Raw genomic sequence first — 18,624 nt, forward strand, 5'->3', positions numbered from 1 at the left:
CATTACCAAACAGTACATAAAACTGTGCCAAAGAGTTGTGAAAGTTTATGAATATATAATATATATAACAAATGTAAATCACTCCAGCCTCCGTGCAGTGCCGGATTAGTTTTGGGGTGGCAAAATTAAAGAAAAGGCTATTCCCCAACCACAACATTAGAGCAACTGGTTATAGGCCGAGCGGACCCAGAACTTAGAAGAGCCAAGTCTTGAAGACGCCAGCTTCTTTGAGTGTTTGTTCTGACAATGTCTACAGTCAGTAGAAAACACGCCCAGTTCTGGTGAAAGCAGAAGGTTTATAAGGGGCAAGTGAGAGGGGAGTGAAGGTTCCAGGTAGGCTGCGTGTCCCAGCTGATGACGAGTTCATCCCAGCCTTCCAGCTGCTTCCCAGCAGCAGGGCGTTCACGGGAAGCCCAGATGGCCTTGGTTCCTAGGCTTGTCTGGAGGCGGAAAGCCCCTGCTGCCCTCGTTGGTAGATTGATAAGGAGGCGCCTGCCTGACCCCCATGAGACCTACTGGCTCCGTTCCATCTGGCTCCTTCAGTCCGTGGAATAAAGATCAAGGGGCTTTTCAGGAACACCAGTTTCTGCAGGTCTTCATTTGGGAAAGGGCCAGAAAGACTTGCAGATGTGCTTTGTTAGGGATAGTTTCCATATTCCTCAGCGTTTTGGTGAGAGGGAAATCCCAGCCACTTTCGTGGTTTTCCAAGTGTCCCTCGAGGTTGCTCTGTCGGACTCAGTAGCCACGGCCATGGAATGTGGCCCGTCTGATTGGTCTGTGTAAAACACTGGATTTCAGAGACCCAGGGTGGGAAAAAAGTGTGTCCGTTATCTCATTACGTGCTGAAGTGATAATACTTTGAATAGGTTGGAGTAAGATAAAAAACTTGGAGTTCCTTTTCCCTGTGATGGTTGTTGAACGTGGGCCCTGGAGACGTTGTGGGATCGCGTCGCCCTCGTCTGTCTCTGCTTGTTCATGCTGGTGGAGGAAGAAGGATTCGTTGACCTTCCTCATAAGATAGGTCATTGCAGAGCAGCCTCTGCCAGCAGGCTCATTACTAACTTTGTGTTTTGCTTCCGGAGCACAGACAACAATAATTTGGGATGCCCACACGGGAGAAGCCAAACAACAGTTTCCTTTTCACTCAGGTGAGGATTGTTTTTTTTATCATTCAAAAATCGGAATTCAGAGTCCTACATGTCCCTGACAGTAATCCTGAAAGGTCAGCGGGAGGAGCCGCGGGGTCCGTGGGGGAGAAGGTCCCCCGTGGCTGGGGAGGGTTTGTCAGGCCAGATGCCCCCAACAGCCTCCTGCTCAGGAGCTTGGAAACCCCAGGTGGAGCCCAGCACACAACCAGCGAGCGCTCCTTTATGCTGGTGTTCCCAGGGGGGTGCTCTGTTGGGGGACCCCAGCACCGCCCCCAGGCTCCAGGGTTGGCTGGCAGGGCTCCAGGCTCAGCACGCAGTCGTACTCACGGCCGAGGTTTCTTAGCATAAGAGGAAGGAAAGGAGAAGGCACGTGGGTGGACTGGAGGCCATGGACACCGGGCTCAAGCTTCCAGAGCCCTCGCCTGCTGGATTGCCCAGGACGCGTTTCACTGCCCCCCTCAGTGTGTTGTGACAGCAGGTGCAAGGTGCTGCCCACCAGGGATGCGCACGACTGGGCACCCCCGGTTTTTACTGGGAACTGATCACATAGGCACCTCTTGCGGGCATGTACCAAAATCCCAGCCTCCCAGAGGACAAAAAGCAGGGTTCAGCTGAAGCCACAGCTTTGTGTAAAACCAGGCAGCGAGTTCCTCCTACACGGAATGGTGGGATCCGCCCGAAGCCCACCATCCCAGACGCCAGCCACGGGCCCCCCTGCGCACTGGGTGTGCTGAAGGCAGCTCCCCAGGGCCTGCCGCACTGACCCTTCAGGCCAGCCCCTGCCACTGCCCTTCATCTTCCCCACTCCAGCCTCTGCTCTTGGAGGAAACTGATTTTGGCTGTGGCCTCTGACCCCAGAACTAAGACCGCCAGCCTCTGGCCATGCTGGGCAACCGTGTGCGTCAGCAGGTGCCTGAGGCGGTTGACAGCTGCCCCCAGCTCAGGCCTTGTTCTGGCAAGAGGACAAGGAGGAGGATTTGAGGCGTCTCAGAGGGCGGCATCCCACACTGGTCATAGCCCTAGGAACTTGCACATTGTTAGCACCCGACGTGCCTGAGCTCCTTGCCAGGCCCCTGGCGTGCCTCTTCTCACCGGGCGCTCGGCCGTGGCTGCGGGCTGCTTACGACATCCCATTTTGCCCCGCCGCAGAGGCGCGTGAAGGCCCGTGCCATGCCCTAGCTTGGGTAGTAGTGCAGGGACGGAGAAGGAAGGCCTGGTGGCTCTGGCTTCAGTGCCCCTGCTCCCACCCCCTTTCCCTGGGTCCCTGGGTGTCCTGTGGAGTGAAGTGCAAGACACGACCGGGGCCTGCCTTTTGACTGGGCCCCAGGACACGCCGATGCACTGTAGAGGTGCCGGATTTCCAGCTGCCCTCCCAGAAGAGAAGTCAGAAGGCCGAGGGTTTCTCTAAGAAGCAGGGCTGGAGGTCAACCCCAGGCTGAGACCAGCCTTTTTTTGTCCCTGTCTGTGGCCTCTGAGATCCCTGCAGTGATGACTCGGTAAACCTCGGAAACAAGGAGGGGCTGTGGCAGAAGAGAACAGGGGAGCCTGTCCGGGCGGGCGGGGCTCTGAGGACCCGAGAGTCGTCACCGTCCTCGAAACCCTCCGCAGCAGAGATGCTCTCCAAGCCCCTGGGACCTGGAGAGCTGGGAGGCAGGGAGGGCGTTGTCACGAGTCCCGATCCTGAAGCCCAGTTACCGTCCCCAGGGGAAAGCACAGGGCCCCCGGCCGCGCCGCTCCTCGCGTGTGCTCCTGAGCGTGGAGAGTCGCCGGGCGCCGCGTGGCTAACGGGTGCCCGTGCCCCCCCTTGCCCCGCAGCCCCCGCCCTCGACGTGGACTGGCAGAACAACACTACCTTCGCCTCCTGCAGCACGGACATGTGCATTCACGTGTGCCGGCTCGGCTGTGACCGCCCCGTCAAAACCTTCCAGGGACACACGGTAAGAGGGGCTCTGCTCACCAGGTGCGGGATCTCAGAAGGCGCTCGGCGGGGAGACTTCCTTCCAGGCCCGGGACGGGGAGGCCCCGAGCCTGGGGCGAGTGCCTCCCAGCTCCCTGCAGCGGGGGCTGCTGGGGCTTCCGGGGCTGGATTACCCTGGTACGGGTCGGCAGGGACAGCGATGCTGAATTCAAGCTGAGAAAGCAAGCGGAGGAGGGCCCCCCACCCAACTCGTTCAAGAGTGTTTTGAGAATTTTCCATTAGCATTTAAGTTATAGCATGCCCCTTCCTACTTTTTTGTCTCTGTGTGTGCAAATGTACGCGAATGCTTATCCACAGAGTCCTTTTGTCTATCCTTCAGTGACTCTCCCAAAAAAGATGGGATTGTGCTACTGCCCTGCTTAGCAAAATATTTGAAAGCACCTTGTAACCCACTCTAGTAAGTAGGTGGACTTACAAGAGTTCTTATAAGTCAAAGTGTCTTATCTATAGCATGTCTCCCAAAATATGGATAACCTGTACAAGCACGTATACTTACAAATGTCATCGGTCATGTGTCTCAATAGGAGAAAAAAAAACTGTGAACACTTGAGTTTGCTGGATAAAATTCACAGGCCCCAGTGGAATAACTGGTACCAGACTTTCTCTCTTGATAAAAACACCTATGAACATGGATAAAGTGTGTGAGGCAGCTGGTTTCAGGCGTTGGACAACAGGCAAAGCAGGATGGGATAAAGTATAGAAGGGAAACATGTGAGGGGACCCCGCATGCCAAGTGTCAAAGCCTTTGGGGTGAGCCCAAGCAGAGACAAGGATTGGCGTTTCGGCTGCTGAAACAGCTGGAATTTGCAGAGCAGGGGTCAGGAGGAGAAGCAACTGAGAAGTTCTGGAGAAGAGGGGTGTTTTGGGATCTTGGCCAGTGTTTCAGGTGCACAGGGCATAACTCCATGAGGCCTACCTGGGTGGCTGCTATAGAACTGAGATGAAGAGGGGGTGCTAACTGGGCCGTGCTAGGAGGCACTGGGGTTCTAGCCTCTCCTTAGTGGTAGACTCCACTGGGGGCCTCAGATAGTTGGTTGAGACCCCAAGGAGGCCACGCCTTGAGAGTAAGAACCTTTCCCTAGAATAGGGACCATAGCCTAGCTCTAAGGACAAACCCAAACAGACCTGCCCCAACAAAGACTAAAACCACGCTTGACAGTATTCAAAGGAGGCAAGCAGGGATTGGACTGTCTGTCAGAACTAGTCTCAGCAGTCTTAAAAGAAGATGCAATGGACACAACCAATCCAAGGTCCACAGAGAAAATGTGGCATTGGTGTGGGAAGGGTAGCCATGGTGGTTGCTGGGTGTGGGGAATGGGAGGAAGAGATGAGATGGGGAGGCGTTTTCGGGACTTGGAGTTGTCCTGGGTGGTGCTTCACGGACAATTACGGGACATTGTAGATCCCCCCAGGGCCCACTGGATGGACGTGTGAGAGTGTGGGCTATGATGTGGACCATTGAACATGAGGTGCAGCAATGCCCAGAGATGTACTTACCAAATGCAATGGATGTGTCATGATGATGGGAGAGAGTGTTGCTGTGGGGGGAGTGGGGGGTGGGGGCGGGGGGGTTGAATGGGACTTCATATTTTTTTAATGTAATATTTTTTTAAAAATGAATAAAAAATAAAAAAAAAAGATGGAAAGAGATAGAAAAGGAAATAGAAGAAGACGTGATTCAGACTTTTCCAACGTGTAACCTATACAGTGCCCAGCCCATAATAAAAAATTACTAACTAGATATGTGAAGAAATCAGAAAGGTAACTATAGTCTATCAAGAGAAAAAACTCATAGCTGACCTTGAGATGACCCAAAATGTTGGAATTTGTTGCAAAGATTTTCTCTTTTTTGTCTTTTTTATTTTTTATTTTATTTTTAAAGACGCTTTAGTGTGTATAAATGTTACCTTGAAAATATAGGGCATTCCCATATATACCCCATCCCTTTCCCCCTCCAGACATCCCCCCATTAACAACATCTCTCATTAGTGTGGCACATTTGTTACAATTGATGAACACATCCTGAAGCATTGCTACTAACCACAGTCTATAGTTGCCATTATAGTTTACACTTGGCACTGCACACTTTTATGGGTTTTGACAAAATGGATAATGGCTTGTATCCTTCATTGCAGTGTCCCAAAAATGCCCTCATGTTCACCTATTCTTCCTCCTCTTTCTCTTCTAAAACTCTGGTGATCACTGTCTTTACATCAACGATACAAATTCTTCCACTGCTAGAATACTACTGTCCATTGTTGCATTCCCCCGCTATGCTTGTTTCGTCCTCGATCTTGAGGATTTGGGGGTGCTGAGGCTCACTCTACTTCCCGTTGAGAGGGGGCTTAGATCCCATGGGGCGGGTGGGTAGAACTCTCCTGCTTGCAGTTGTCGGCACTCTGGTTTTTAGGACGGGTGCTGTCCATCATCATCCTTCATCCTTCTGTTAGTTGTCCTGAGTGGGCTCAGTGAACTGGAGGGTAGCTGTGGGCCGCAGCTCTGCTGAGATTCAGGCCTCAACCGGCATATGAACAGCCAGAAGATTTAAGTTTCTGGGACATATATTTAATGGTAAAGTGCTAATTATAGGCTCAATTTAAAGGGGCATAAGAACCATGTGTAGGAAAATTATAAATGAGTCCAACTCCAGTACATTGAGGGGCTAGCTTATCATATATTCCAAGGTCAGGCCCCCTGGCAGGGTGCCAAATCCCTGGGCTTGTCTGCCCTGCCTCTAGTGTCCAGATGTCTCTAGAGCCCTCAGGAGACCCCTGCTTGAGGCCCAGTTGACGGCAGCAGTCAGTGAGACCCCGCTGAGACGTGCGTAAGCGTCACCTTGGAATGCCCTCCCGGCTCACTCTGCAATCTCTTAGCCATAAAATCTCATTTGTATTTAATATTTCCTCTGCTGCAAAGACTTTCAAGTAGCTGTTATAAAAATGTACACGGACATAAAAGAAAATATGTTCATAATGAGGGAGGGATGGGGAATCTCAGGCAGAGAAATGACAACTACAGGCCTACCTCGGAGATACTGTGGGTTTAGTTCCAGACCACAGCGATAAAGCGAATATCACAAAAAGCAAGTCACACAAATTTTGTGGTTTCCAGTGCATATAAAAGTTAGGTTTACATCAAAGATCCCATATAAAGTTATGATGACAATGAAGTGTGTTAAATACTGCAATTCAGTGATATAAACTGAACACATGCTGGTGGAGAAGTGGTGCCGACAGCCTCGCTCGGTGCAGACTTGCTACAGACCTTCAACTTGGAATAGACGCGGTATCTGTGAGGCGCAGTAAACTGAGGTATGCCTGTGTATATACATATATTGTGGAAGTCTGAGAACTGAGAAGCGGGATGTCAGAAACGAAAGTTTAATGGCCAGTCTTAACAGATTAGCGGTAACAGAAGTAGGGTTAATGGGCCTGAAAATAGTAAAAATTGGCCAAATAAAATAGTTAAAAGATTGGAAAACGAACACCCAGCCTCAGTGGCTGTTTAGTCCCCTCGTTGCTGAAACAAGCAGCATACACTGGGCCCTCTCCGTACCGGGAGCAGCTCACTTCTCAGCAGATGTGTTAGCATGGCACCCAGGCTCGCCCCAGCTTTCTCCCAGCTCCTGACTGGACGACCCGCTGCCTTGGGTGGCTCCCCCACCTCAGGCTCTCTTGGTCACACACAAAATCCTCGCCATCTCCCAGGGTTCCGTCCAGACGACCTCTCTCCTGTGGCTTCGTCTGGAGTCGCAGGGCAGAGGCGGTGGCGCAGCCCTGGGTTTCCATGCCCCGTGGGCACCTGCCGTGGCCTGCAGGGTGCTGTTGTCTGTGGCCACCCCGCCTCAGGGTGCAGAGCCGCCTCAAGGGGGCTCCATGGCTCCGTTTGTCACCAGCAGCAGGAGTGGGATGAAATGCTGGGACTTCCATTGGAAGCCTCCAGCCCTGTGACAGCAAGAGAGGAGGATCACAGTCCAGAGAATGCCACCTCGCCACCCGCCACCTGAAGGCCGTTCCCTGGTCTGCAGCGTTGACGTCTTTCCTCTGTACCCACTTTCCCAGCTTCTGAAAGAAGGGGATCGTAGAGCTCCGGCGCCCGGTGTCCTCTGTGGCCGTCAGACCTTCTTCTCTGCTTTGCTGGTCTAACCTGTGTCTCCTCTCCTCCTAGACCATCCCCTCCTGCCAAATGGCGCCAAAAACCTTCTTCTCTTTTTTCTTTCCTGTAACTGATAAAGGAGCAGCAATCACTTGTTAGCCAGAAGGGGCCAGCTGGTATTTTTGTAGTTTGCTCAGTGACCTTGTTTTTGTGCTCAGACGAGATTACAGAGTAGTCTTGGTCTTTTTCTCACTTTATCCGGGTACAGAGTGGCCTTGTGTGTTGTTGGTGCCCTGTGAAATTGCTTATGTCCAACAAGAGAACACTAGAGCCGCATTGTAAGCTGCCGACAGCCAGCTCTCAGCAGTGCCAAGGCCTGCGGAGCGTGCCAGACCACTGTCAAGTTGTCAGGGCTTGCTTTCCTCTGTCTTTGTATCGTTCAGCATAACTAATGCTAAAATACTTCGCTTACTGTCTAGAGAACATACAAGCCGCCTTAATACCACACTTCAAGTAAGGAATGAGTTACAAAGTAAGCTGGTAAACTGAGGGTCTAGAAGGTAGATGCGCGCCATCACCTGATCAGGGGAAAAGAGCTTTCTAAATTAAAGGGGGAAAAATAAGAGTGATTCTTAAACATATTATCTGTTTATCAAGATATCAACATATAAAACAATTGACAAACTGGTAAATATTATTGACTATCGGCAACAAGAGTGATTAATATCCCCAATATAGAAAGAGGTCTACCAAATAGAGACATATACTCTCGTGGAAACATGGACAAAAAACCCTGAACAGGTGATTCCTGACAGAAATAGAAATGATCAATCAATAAAGATGAAAATGCAAGTAAGTTTGCTGATTATTGCTAAATAGGAGATACCTGTTCCCTTATGAAATTCTTCCAGACCAAAAAACTAATTCCACCAGTAGATGGAAAGGGGGTGGGCACTGTGTGCTGTTGTGATGGGACAACAAACAGTTCCACATGTGGGGGGCTGGGTGTCGGCACCCCCCACCAGCTCCCGGCAGGTGCTGCTGGCCTCTGGGAATCAGGGCTGCAAGCAGCAAGCCACACCGACAGGCATCGCAGGGCTTGTCGTATGAAAGGGCCGCTGTGGCGGACAGTCTTGACTTCTCTGAAAGCATATCATTCATGGGACCCGCTGCTCTGTCTTGATATGCGGTAGGATCCCAAGCACGTACTACCACTTGATGACCCATATGAAATTACTGTTAGACCATCTTGACATGGAAAAAGGGTGACTTCCTATGGCCCTACCTAATAAATCACATTTGCTTTCATTTTTGATAACCATGTTAATGTAATGGATTACTTTTGTAATGCTATGGAATGTATTATATTGTATTTTTCCGTAAGAAGTGGTGAAAATTCTTATTATCTTGATTATGATGATGGTTTCACAGGTGCACACATGTTGACACAGGTGCATACATTAAGTATGTTAAGGGAAAAAAACTTTTAAAAAAAGTTTTTCCCTTTAAATTAGGGGTAAGTTTAAATGCTAGCTCTAGCTCTCCTTTGGGGGCTACACTAGGAAAACTGTACCCCTTGGCTAGAGCTCCGTGGGTAGCAGTGCTCCTCTGCTGTTTCTTTCTGAACCTCAGGTTCCAGGATGGGTGAACCCTGGTACAGAGCTTGGGCATGGGTCCTCTGTCATGGAAGAGTGTCACAGAGACAGGAAGCAGAGTGCAGGTGGCCGCGGGGCGGGCAGGAGGCTGGGAAAGGTTTAGCAGTGGCAGGTGGACAGGGCACCAGAGCAGGGAAGGGGCTTCACCCCATGGCGGTACCCTCGGGAGAGGTGGCGGTAGGAAAACTTGCCTCGGATATATATACCTTCTCACAATTGTAAAGGGCAGCAGCTAAATTAAGTGCAGTCCATGATCCTGGACAGGATCCAGTAGGGGAGACGAAAACCCTCAAAAGGACAGCGTTGGGACATGAAGAAAATTGGAGTATAGACTAAACTTTGTATCAGTGTTACATTTCTTGAACTTGGTAACTGTTCCTAAAGTGGCCGTATAAGTAAATATCCCTGTTCTTAGGAAATGCACTTGGCAGGATTAAGTGTTCAAGGAGCATAATGTATAACAACATTCTGAAAGTGGAATGATAGATGGGTGGATGGATGGACAGAACGATTCAGCAACTGCAGTGAAATGTTAAAACTGGTGCAGCTCGGTATCTGGGGGTATAGGGATATGTATGTACAGGGCACGGACAGGGCTGGCGCCTTTTGGGCCCACCTACCACCATCTTCTTTATGTATGTGTGTAGTGCAAGTCATTGCATGGGTTTGTACTACTTTTGTAGCTGTCCTATACGTTTGAAAGTATTTCAAAATAAAAAGGTAAATACTTATTGTGCCTACAGGTTTCCGTGCTCCTTGATATCCAGGGTAAGTGAAAATAGGCCGTTTGCATAGATGATAATGCCGCTATTGCCCCCTGCTGGTGGTCTGTATTATCGACTCACAGGCCTTTTTTATTTTTTAAGTTAGGCTAGTAAAAAGAATTTATTGGGAAATGGGGGGAAAAGAACAGAGCCTGCTGAGAAGTGGGTGAGAAGGATGGAAATGCGCACTGAGATTTGGTGCAGGCTCCTCTAGGCAGAGAGAGTGAGATGGGGCTTGTGTGGTTAACTTTGAAGCTATAAACTAGTCCTCCCTTGCTGATGCTAAGGGGAGGGGTCCCCACTGTTACTGGTTATCCCACCAATGGTGAGGCCTGCTTGGAATAGCCAGGGCCTCCCCTCAGCCCTGGGAAGAGTCCCAACTGGGACCTCAAGGTCGTGGCAGGGTCTGTCGGCCGCGTGGTCTACCGGGCAGCCAGCTTCCCCTTTCTCTCTACTAACCTGCCTTGGCTCCCCCCTCAGAGTCCCCGCCCTTAAGGGGGTGCTGAGGGGCCATGGTCATTCTTCTGTAGTCACTTCCTGCTGGTTAGAGCAATTGACCCTACCTGAAAAGGCATAAATCTCTCTGGCTAGTCTATTGAGATTGAGGGAAGATGGGGCCAAGACAGTGGTTGGAGCTGGGTGAAATCTTCACATAACTAGTTAGGCGGTGATTCTGTAAGAAATAAGCTTAATTAAAGTTTTGGAGATCCGTGGTCCTATTAAAGGATAAAGAAGATGGTGGTAGGCGGGCCCCAAAGGGCTCCAGTCCTGACGTACTGCAGGACCGTGAGAGTGAGAAGGGCCAAGTGCCTGCAGAGGCTGCTGCCTCCCTAAGCTGACGGGGGACGGCATTTTCCCTTGACTCCTTTTATGCTGTTGGCTAGCTCTAGGGAGAGATGGTGGTAGACCTGCTGGGTTTGGGTATAAACCGCCTACCCCAGTTCCCACAGTGGTGGTTATGCTTAGGACAGCCAGGAGAGGTACGGAGAGGCATTACCCCAGATATAAACTCATAAAGACAGTACAGGCAACAACCAGACAGGCATATGGCAAGCAAAATAAAGACAGTACTTAAGAGAGTTGTTCCCAGGAAGCGGACTTGGCCCAGTGGTTAGGGCATCCGTCTACCATATGGGAGGTCCGCGGTTCAAACCCCGGGCCTCCTTGACCCGTGTGGAGCTGGCCCATGCACAGTGCTGATGCGCGCAAGGAGTGCCCTGCCACGCAGGGGTGTCCCCCGCGTAGGGGAGCCCCATGTGCAAGGAGTGTGCCCCATAAGGAGAGCCACCCAGCATGAAAGAAAGTGCAGCCTGCCCAGGAATGGTGCCGCACACACGGAGAGCTGACACAACAAGATGATGCAACAAAAAGAAACACAGATTCCCGTGCTGCCGACAACAACAGAAGCGGACAAAGAAGAAGACACAGCAAATAGATACAGACGACAGACAGCCAGGGCAGAGAGGGGGAGAGGAGAGAAATAAACAAACAAACAAACAAATAAATAAATCTTAAAAAAAAGAGAGAGGGTTGTTCCCTCATCTTACAGGCATCTTCATTCACTGCTTAGAAAATGAATTAAGTTTACCAGGACTTTTAACATGTCATTGTCCCTCTGCATATGATCTAGAGTAGAAAAGATATCATCATAATCATCAGGCATATAGGGACAGTACGTAATACTAATCAGTGCCCAGGTTCCTCTTGAGCTGCAGTTAACAGATCTAAGCTCCTGGTCTGCAGTACCATACCTGCTGTCTTTCCGGGGCAGCAGGCCATAATGCCACTTGTGTTTGCTGAAGTTCTACTCACAGTTCTCTGGCAGTGGTTGCTCCACTTGGTGTGTCCTTCACACAGCCAGCATGCCGCAGCACTGTGGACTTAGAGAGAAGCTGGGAAGGTAGGCTTCTGTGCTTCACCAGCCTGTTGGCACTATGAAACAGTGCCCGCTGGAGGCAACGTCCGTTGGAAACTTGGCCATGTCAGGCCGTCAGTGGCTGCTGCAAGAGTCCAGAACTGCAACATAATCTCCATCCTCTTTAGGAGCGTGTTCAGAGATGTGGTAGACACTTCTATTGTTGTAGGGGTTAGTGACTAACCTCGCTAGTAACTCAGATGGAGAGGCAACATGCAGTGTCCAGAGCCTGCCTGGTGAATGGACAAGAGTTTGCCACTACGGAAGTCTATCTCTTAATCTTCATACACTTTCTAAACACTTCCAGTGCAATGTATAACATCAAATGAAAATTAGAATAATTAAAAACAGCCTTCAAAGAAATCTTCTAAATGTTATTTTAAAGTTAAACTTACTTTGTAAAAGAACGAAAGTTATAAGTAATTTTAGTGAGCTGTGTTTTGTGTCTAACTCTCTATTTGTGTCTTCCTAATTGCTCAGTGTATATCTTTTTTAAAGATTTATTTATTTATTTCTCTCCCCTCCCCTATACCCACTCCGGTTGTCTGTTTTCTGTGTCTATTTGCTGCGTGTTCTTTGTCCACTTCTGTTGTTGTCAGCGGCACCGGGAATCTGTGTTTCTTTTTGTTGCATCATCTTGCTGTGTCAGCTCTCCGTGTGTGCGGTGCCATTCCTGGGCAGGCTGCACTTTCTTTAGTGCCGGGCGGCTCTCACTCCTTGCGCGTGGGGCTCCCCTATGCGGGGGACACTCCTGCGTGGCAGGGCACTCCTTGCGCGCATCAGCACTGCGCATGGGCCGGCTCCACACGGTCAAGGAGGCCCGGGGTTTGAACCGCGGACCTCCCATGTGGTAGGCGGATGCCCTAACCACTGGGCCAAGTCCGCCGCCCAGTGTATATCTTCATACATGGCATGGTAATGTCAAATTAGCAAATGAAAATTCATAAAAGAGCTCATATTCAAATTGTTAAACATTAAATATGTGGTTATATATGTGAATGATATTCCTGGAGCCCAAATTATGTGAAGCAGGATGGAACAGTCATATAGAAATCTGAATATAGAAATTATTGGGAAAAGGGGAAGGGTTTTCGTAAATTCTCTGGCTTACCCAGCCCCCAGGACCTTCTCTTTGCAAGAGCTCTGAGGGAGGGCTGCAGTGGCAGATTAAAACTCTGTCTTCTAGGCTGGGGAATTAAGAATCAGTTTGCCCTATAATTCCCCAATTTAAACCTTTTACCAGCCTTGAAATAAGGGTGGTTAGTAATCCAATTGTCAAAATTCAGTAAGTAAAGGGAAAGTTCTTGAAAGCTATGGAAAGATCTTTTCTAAATTAGAATTAAAACAAATTGAACAATTATAATGTATTCCAGAACCTAGCAGTCAGTAGGCTTTTAAGATTATTCACAGTTGTAGAATTTTATTAAAGAAGAGAGATTTTAGCCTCCTGTAAAGAAGGAAAAAGAACATTCCCTGCATAAACTATAATTGTTTCTATTTTATTTAACTCGGTTGTAATCTCCCCAGGTTTTAAACCCAGGGAGATTAGGTTTATATGTAAAAATAAGTTAACATTATACGCATTAAAACTTTAAGATGATGAAAGTGTTAAGTTCATTTTTAATGAAATTAAAGAAGGAAATGTACATCTACCCTCTCTTAAACAGATACAGTGTAAATTTCTTTGGTTACTAATTGCAACTTAATAAGTTTATTTTAAGGTACAGTAACCAGTCTATGTGGTTATGATTAATTATAAGGAATTTATAAAAGCAACTTCTAAAAAGAGGCATTTGAATAATGCCCAGGAAGGCATTATTAACTCGAAACCTAAATTGATATTGAGAAAGGCAGTAACTTTATAACAGGGAAACCTCTCCGAGCCCCCTCGATCTGCATGTAAGAGTGGTAGTAAAGAAAGATAATCTTGATTCCATTGGGAATGTTTGGTTTTCATAAAGTAATTGAGGAAGTCGTTTTTCCTGTACTGCTGAAGTAAAACACCTGTTGATTCATTTCTTTTTAAAGCGCTTGTGCTCTCTTGCAGAATGAGGTCAATGCAATCAAATGGGATCCTTCTGGAATGCTGCTAGCCTCCTGCTCTGACGACATGACGTTAAAGGTAAACCAGCGTGCAGGAACTGGCCGTTTAACCACAGACAGCCGGGCTGCCCTTTCCTCCCCTGAGAGCTGGGAGGTCAGCCTGGCTGAGGCAGCTCCTGAGCCAGGCAAGGTCCTGCTGCGTGTCCCGCCTCCCCTCTGGCCCCTCTCCCGGCCCCAGAGAGCACTCGCCTCCACTGGCCCAGGGCCCCCCCGCGACCCTGCCACGGTGCACGTTTCAAGGGTGGGACACCGGGGACAGGCTAGTGGATGCGCGCCGGGGGCCTCTGGGCTGGGGTGGCTGTTGGCCCACACTGCTGCCCCGTCTGCCTCCTCCAGATCTGGAGCATGAAGCAGGATGCGTGTGTGCACGACCTCCAGGCGCACAGCAAGGAGATCTACACCATCAAGTGGAGTCCCACCGGACCCGCCACCAGCAACCCCAGCTCCAGCATCCTGCTAGCCAGGTGAGGGCCGGCCGCCGGCCCCGGGCGCGCTGGCTCAGGGGAAGGCACGGCCAGCGCGGGCCACCATTACTCACGTCCAGAGGGAGCTGATGTAGCTGGGATGCGTGCGGATTCACTGAAGACCTTCCAACTGAATAAGGAGGGGCAGCGATAGGGAAAGGTCGCACGAAGGGCAGCTCGAGCCACGCATCGATTTAACATGCACTTAGTAGGAGGTGTACGTCCCAGAGCTGGTCGGACGCCCCGTGGCACGTGTGGAGCCTGTCCCATGTGGAGCGTGGTGCTCCAGTCTCTGTACCGTTGCAGTAGGAACATTTAGGAGAACAAAAAAAAGCCTGCAAGGGCTTCCTGCATCAGGGGAGAGGTTGACTGACATGAAGGCCCTAATTCTCTTTCTTCAGGTAATTGCCGTCAAAGTCCCTGAAATCACTGTGAGCTAGAACATACTCTCGTCATTTCTAATGACCCACAAGACGTTAGTGCCTCAGGCACCGTGACGGCCATAAATTGTCCTTGTCGTGGGCAAGCTGCAAGGGGCGCTCCATTCACAGCCATCCTGCTGGGGGCGGCGGCTCTGTCACGGGGACTTGGCTTCAACTTTGGAAGCAACTGAAGCGTAGAACTCCCAGCCAAGTGGTTGGACGTTTGGCTGTGATTATACTTTCTTATTGGATTAAAAGTTTTAATCATTCATTTTGCAATTTTTCCACATACAGCTGTCTGCATTAATTTTTTTTTTACTTTATTTTTATTAACATTTTCTAATTAAATTGTCTTTTTTTTTTAAAGATACATAAACCACACAAAAAAGTTACTTTGAGAAATATAAGAGGTTCCCACATACCCCACACCCCCACTCCTCCTACATCAACAACCTCCCTTATCTTTTTTTTTTTGCTTTTTTTTGTCTTTATTTTTTTAATGTTATATTAAAAAAATATGAGGTCCCCATATACCTCCCATCCCCCTCTCCCCACTCCTCCCCCCATAACAACAACCTCCTCCATCATCATGAGACATTCATTGCACTTGGTGAATACATCTTTGAGCACCGCTGCACCTCATGGTCAATAGTCCACATCATAGCCCACACTCTCCCGCAATCCACCCAGTGGGCCATGGCAGGACATAAAATGTCCGGTAACTGTCCCTGCAGCATCACCCAGGACAACCCCAAGTCCCGAAAACGCCTCCACATCTCATCTCTTCCTCCCACTCCCTACCCCCAGCAGCCACCATGGCCACTTTCTCCACACCAATGCCACATTTTCTTCGATTACTAATCACAATAGTTCATGAATAGAATATCAGTAACATCCTGTGGACCTTAGAATGGCTGTGTCCATTCCACATCTATGTCAAGAGGGGGCTTAGATTCCACATGGATGCTGGATGCCATCCTCCTGCTTTCAGTTGCAGGCACTCTTGGCTCCCTGGTGTTGTGTGTCTGCATTAATTTAGTAGGTGGCCAAAGAGTTTGCATTTTAAACTCTAGGAGCATGTTAGCCAACTCAGTAAATATTTTATAAAAGTATTTGTCATTCCTATCTTTAGAAACTGGAGGAACAAATGCAGATATTTTTCCCCCAAAATGACTTGCTCCAAAGAAAGAAAAGGGTGTGGTTCATAACGGGAGGCTTTGCTTTGAGTACACCTTCCAGATAGAGAAACACTCCCTTCAGTTTGTCGTCTCTCCAAACCTGAGAGTTGGGAAGGTAGACAGCTCGAGCCATCTGTTGGCGTCGCGGGGAGCTAGACACAAGCCCACAGGCTCCGGGGGCCGTGTCTTCTCATCCGTTTCCTTAGTGCTTCGTTCGACTCCACGGTTCGGCTCTGGGACGTGGAGCGAGGAGTATGCATCCACACGCTCACCAAGCACCAGGAGCCCGTCTACAGCGTGGCTTTCAGCCCTGACGGGAAATACCTGGCCAGCGGCTCCTTCGACAAGTGCGTCCACATCTGGAACACTCAGGTAAGCCCCAGCTCCTGGGCAGAGCTTTCAGGGCCGCAGGCCAGGACGGCAGCCTGTCAGCGCTCAGGCCCCGCCTGTCCATGGCCTCCCCTGCCCCGCGTGGGCCCCGGCGGAGGCCAAGGGTGGCCCCCCAGCAAGGCTGCAGTTTCTGGGGTCTCCGGGGCTCCGGCCCCTCGATTCCCCGCTCGTCCTCTGAGCTCGTCGTCTTCCTTGGAGCATCTCCGAGCTGGTTTGCAGTTTTCTGAACCCCTACCAGGTGATCTCCCCCTAGGCTTGTCCTCTTCCCAGTCCAAGTAGCCATCTCGGAAGAGCGTTTTCCAGGTCTCTCATTACCTCTGGACTGTGCGCTGGGCCAGGGGAGCAGGTGTCTTTTTCCCGTTTTCCAAGCTTTCCGGGTGGACCGTGCGACAGGGAGAGGCCAGCCCTGGTGTCCAGCAGTCCCCACCACGGCCAGGGGTGTCGGCGCCTCCTGCGGCTCCACTGCCGAGAAAATCGGGGAGACCGAGGAATGTTTGTTTCTTTGTCACATGCCACTCAGCTTTTCCTCATGCAAATCGTTAAGCTTGAGCAGCATACGTTACACCCACGGGAGGTGGTCATTTTGTGAGATGGAGGCGGGATTTGAGAAACCGTCGCCCCTGCGGGGATATCTGGCAACACCCAGGGTTCAGAGAGTTCCGAGTTGTAGGAAATGGACAAGAGCTGTGTGAACTCTCGTGTTGAGCCAGAGCTCTTTGGTTTTTAGTGAAGGTTTTTATTAGAGAAGTTGAGGGCTGTTCTCAAGCTGTGGAGGAGACAGGGTGGCACAGAGGAGTCACTGGGCATAGCTGCCCATCCCTGGGCTGCGGCTCAGGATGGATTAAATGACTTCTTTCCTCACTGTTCGCCTGAGCCGCCTTCTCGAGGCTCTCTGGCTGGGTTGACTTTCAGGGGAAGATGGAAAGCTGGCCAGTGTGGGGGCGGTCTGCTGAGATGACTGGCTTCCTAGGCTCAGGGACCATGCCTCCTTGGAGGAGGGAAGGCAGTGTGACATGGGCCAGCCTTTTGGAAAGGACCCAGACCAGAGGGACGTGACAGAGCCTCATTCAGGAGATGCTTGTTAGAAACAGGGACAGGTGGATTTGCCATGTGACCTCATCCAACAGTGCTGTGGTCAGTTCCCACTGCCTTTCGGCAACAGCTTAGGCAACCATCACGCGCCTTTCTTAGGAGCCACAGCGATCCTAGAGAACCGTTAAAGCCCATTTCGATCCTCCAGGAGACGGATGCCTTCTCTAAATTTCAAGCGAAATAGGATTCCGTTGCTCCCTCTCTCTCGTTACCGACCCACAGAATCCCTCCCCAGCCCCGCGGACCCTGAGGGCTCTGCGATGTCGTGACAACCCTCGTGAGCGGGCGGTGCAGATTTCACCTGCTGTCACCTGCCCGTCCATGGGGACAGAGGGTTTCCTGCACCCAGTCACAGCCCTCTTCCTCCCTCTGTCCTTTTATCTGTTTTGTCACCTGGAGTTGATGGTCCGTGGCGTTGTCTCACGTCTGTACTTTTGAATTTAGCGTCCGATTTCGGGCCATGTTCCTGTGTCGTGCTCATGAGGTCGCGGCGTTCAGAGCCCTCTGCCCGGGGTGTGTTGGGGTTTGCCCTCTGCCGGCCCAGGCCCCCCAGGAAGCAAACAGCAAGCACGAGGCGTGCAGAGAATGTTAGGGGGACAGCTGTGACAAGAGCGGGAGGGAGCTGGAGCAGGCAGGACGTGTCAGCCTGAGAGGCCAGCGGGGCCCCTGGGAAGGAGAGCGGGGAGGAGGAGAAGCAGGAAGGAAAGCTCTACAACCCAGCATAGGTCTGAGAAGGCTCCGGCCAGGCTGATGGGCTGTCCCTACCCAGCGTTTCCTGCCATGCTCAGTCACTGGCCGGGAACAGCCTGGGGGAGGCGTGCCGTCAGCGGATGTGGGTGGATTGGGGCAGGGGCATCAGGAGGCCCGGGCACCTCACGCCGGGTCTCGGGGTGGGGGGTGCGTGGCTACAACCCCTGCCTCGCCCTTGCTGTGCTTGCAGAGCGGAAGCCTGGTCCACAGCTACCGAGGCACGGGCGGCATCTTCGAGGTGTGCTGGAACGCGCGAGGAGACAAAGTGGGCGCCAGCGCGTCCGACGGCTCTGTAAGCCCCCGGGGGTGCTGGGGCCGGGCAGAGCAGAGGAGCGGCTCGGGGCTCAGGGGCGGTGGGAACCCCCGGACAGGGTCCAGGGCGGGTTGGCGCCCCTTCCTCGGGCAGTGTCGTCCTCGTCGACGGTGGTGGGGCTCAGCCTGCGGTGCTGCACTGGGGGGTGGCCTCCCGGGGGGGGCTGGTGTGGTCTGGAGGGCACGTGGGAGGAGCTGTGGCATCAGCGCAGGTGGAGGCCGGCCAGGCTGCTGCGGCCCCGGCAGCCCCGACAGCCAGCGGAGAGCAGCCCCCTCCTGCCTCCCGCAGCCCTGCGCCCCCGGCCCGGGCCGCCTGCTGGGAGAGGCACGGCCTTCCATTCCCGTGGCCCTCCTCGGC

The 18,624-nt window shown here is 51.3% G+C and overlaps 1 protein-coding gene across 7 annotated transcripts in view; it reads left to right on the forward strand.

Annotated features, from left to right (window-relative positions):
• Positions 1-18,624, forward strand: part of TBL1X (transducin beta like 1 X-linked) — a 281,546-nt gene that overhangs the window by 259,270 nt on the left and 3,652 nt on the right. For all 7 annotated transcript variants that reach the window (XM_004466286.5, XM_012528189.4, XM_058291403.2 and 4 more), the window contains 6 exons: positions 1,088-1,148; positions 2,964-3,085; positions 13,603-13,677; positions 13,995-14,122; positions 15,929-16,094; positions 18,145-18,246. In XM_004466286.5, coding sequence (XP_004466343.2) covers positions 1,088-1,148; positions 2,964-3,085; positions 13,603-13,677; positions 13,995-14,122; positions 15,929-16,094; positions 18,145-18,246 — 654 coding nt within the window. The remainder of the gene's footprint in view (positions 1-1,087; positions 1,149-2,963; positions 3,086-13,602; positions 13,678-13,994; positions 14,123-15,928; positions 16,095-18,144; positions 18,247-18,624) is intronic.

The sequence above is a fragment of the Dasypus novemcinctus genome, chromosome X (genome assembly GCF_030445035.2).
Source record: "Dasypus novemcinctus isolate mDasNov1 chromosome X, mDasNov1.1.hap2, whole genome shotgun sequence".
Lineage (NCBI taxonomy): Eukaryota > Metazoa > Chordata > Mammalia > Cingulata > Dasypodidae > Dasypus > Dasypus novemcinctus.